The sequence below is a fragment of the Sinocyclocheilus anshuiensis genome, unplaced genomic scaffold (genome assembly GCF_001515605.1).
Source record: "Sinocyclocheilus anshuiensis isolate Anshui unplaced genomic scaffold, SAMN03320099.WGS_v1.1 scaffold519, whole genome shotgun sequence".
NCBI lineage: Eukaryota > Metazoa > Chordata > Actinopteri > Cypriniformes > Cyprinidae > Sinocyclocheilus > Sinocyclocheilus anshuiensis.
The window spans coordinates 635,077-637,592 of record NW_015549637.1 but is presented as its reverse complement, the minus strand read 5'-3'; the positions used below and the strand labels follow the sequence as shown (position 1 = coordinate 637,592).

The 2,516-nt window shown below is 41.9% G+C and overlaps 1 protein-coding gene across 1 annotated transcript in view; it reads right to left on the bottom strand.

The window, feature by feature from the left end:
• The window catches only part of LOC107659794 (mitogen-activated protein kinase-binding protein 1-like), a 28,035-nt gene that overhangs the window by 13,752 nt on the left and 11,767 nt on the right, over window positions 1–2,516 (bottom strand). The window contains 1 exon segment of the mRNA XM_016448822.1: window positions 1,465–1,576. Within this exon segment, the coding sequence (XP_016304308.1) occupies window positions 1,465–1,576 (112 nt within the window).

Below are 2,516 nucleotides of genomic sequence, written 5' to 3'. Positions count from 1 at the left end.
TCATTCACAATCACCACCATCACAGTCACAATTACCATCATCAGCCACAATGACCACCATCAGTCACAATCACCACCATCACTGTCACAATCACTACCATCATCACAGTCACAATTACCATCATCAGCCACAATGACCACCATCAGTCACAATCACCACCATCACAGTCACAATCACCACCATCACAGTCACAATTACCATCATCATCATCATTCAATCACCACCATCACAGTCACAAATACCATCATCAGCCACAATGACCACCATTAGTCACAATCACCACCATCACTGTCACAATCACTACCATCATCACAGTCACAATCACCACCATCATCACAGTCACAATCACCACCATCATCACAGTCACAATCACAATCACCACCATCATCACAGTCACAATTACCATCATTAGCCACAATCACCACCATCATTAGCCACAATCACTACCATCATCACAGTCACAATCACCACCATCATCACAGTCACAATCACCACCATCATCACAGTCACAATCACAATCACCACCATCATCACAGTCACAATTACCATCATTAGCCACAATCACCACCATCATTAGCCACAATCACTACCATCATCACAGTCACAATCACCACCATCATCACAGTCACAATCACCACCATCATCACAGTCACAATCACCACCATCATCACAGTCACAATCACCACCATCATCACAGTCACAATCACCACCATCATCACAGTCACAATCACCACCATCATCACAGTCACAATCACCACCATCATCACAGTCACAATCACCACCATCATCACAGTCACAATCACCACCATCATCACAGTCACAATCACCACCATCATCACAGTCACAATCACCACCATCATCACAGTCACAATCACCACCATCATCACAGTCACAATCACCACCATCATCACAGTCACAATCACCACCATCATCACAGTCACAATCACCACCATCATCACAGTCACAATCACCACCATCATCACAGTCACAATCACCACCATCATCACAGTCACAATCACCACCATCATCACAGTCACAATCACCACCATCATCACAGTCACAATCACCACCATCATCACAGTCACAATCACCACCATCATCACAGTCACAATCACCACCATCATCACAGTCACAATCACCACCATCATCACAGTCACAATCACCACCATCATCACAGTCACAATCACCACCATCATCACAGTCACAATCACCACCATCATCACAGTCACAATCACCACCATCATCACAGTCACAATCACCACCATCATCACAGTCACAATCACCACCATCATCACAGTCACAATCACCACCATCATCACAGTCACAATCACCACCATCATCACAGTCACAATCACTACCATCATCACAGTCACAATCACCACCATCACTCACAGTCACAATCACCACCATCATCATCATCATCATCATCACACACTGAGGAAGACAGAAGAAGCACCATGTTACCCGAGTGTCCAAACACAGTGGCCAGACTCTCTCCGGTCTGGAAGTCGATCAGATTGATGTTCTTATCAGAGCAGCTGGAGGCCACAAACAGACCCGACGGATCAATCTGAACCTGCAGAAACCACAAACTTCACTTCACTGACAGAACAACACAAACCGTAGAACCAAACAGATTCATGACTGAATGAAGTGATTCACTGCTGGCTTTCAATAATATATATATTTTTTTAAATAGGTGCAACATGATGAGAAAAAAAAACTGAGAAAGGGCTGTGGCGTGGCGATCCCACAAACTTTACCAAAACCACACTACCCATAATGCACTTTTGATTTTGGCCCCGCCCATTAGTCTGTCTGTGGGCAGTGCAAGTTTGATCAGTAGTTTTAACACAGAGAAAGAGTTCACAGCAGGGTTATTATAGTTGACTAAAACTAATCCATAAAAAAATGCTACTTGAAATAAATGTTAACTGAAACAAAATATACAAAAAACCTCTAACTTATGAAATTGAAAGGGACATGTAGCCAAGTATGGTGTTCCATACTCTGAATTTGTGCTCTGCATTTAACCCATCAAAGTGCACACACACACCGTGAACAGACAACATTTCTCTTTTTTTATGTAGTTTAACTTGATGTCCCAAAATAATTAACACTGAAATAAAAATGAATAAACTATGTTAGACTAGGGCTGGACAATAGTCAAGTCAAGTCAAGTCAAGTCTGCTTTATTGTCAATTCTTCCACATGTACAGCACATACACACAGAGAATTGAAATTTGATTTGTTGAGAAATAAAGAGGCACAAGAACGTATTCATTCTTTATTCATACTTTAATGATCGTCAAAATCTATGGGTTGCCAAAATATTCAAGAGAATCTATGTATAGGTACAGTATCATGCCGTCCACATTACAATGGTTAAAGTCAGACGTCTGGTCTTCACGCGTCATGTGATGTGAAACCAGATTCAGCGTTCACACCGCAGACTGACTTCAGATTAAACATTCCAGGAGTTCACTTACTACAATAAATGCTTCTTTACAAATGTT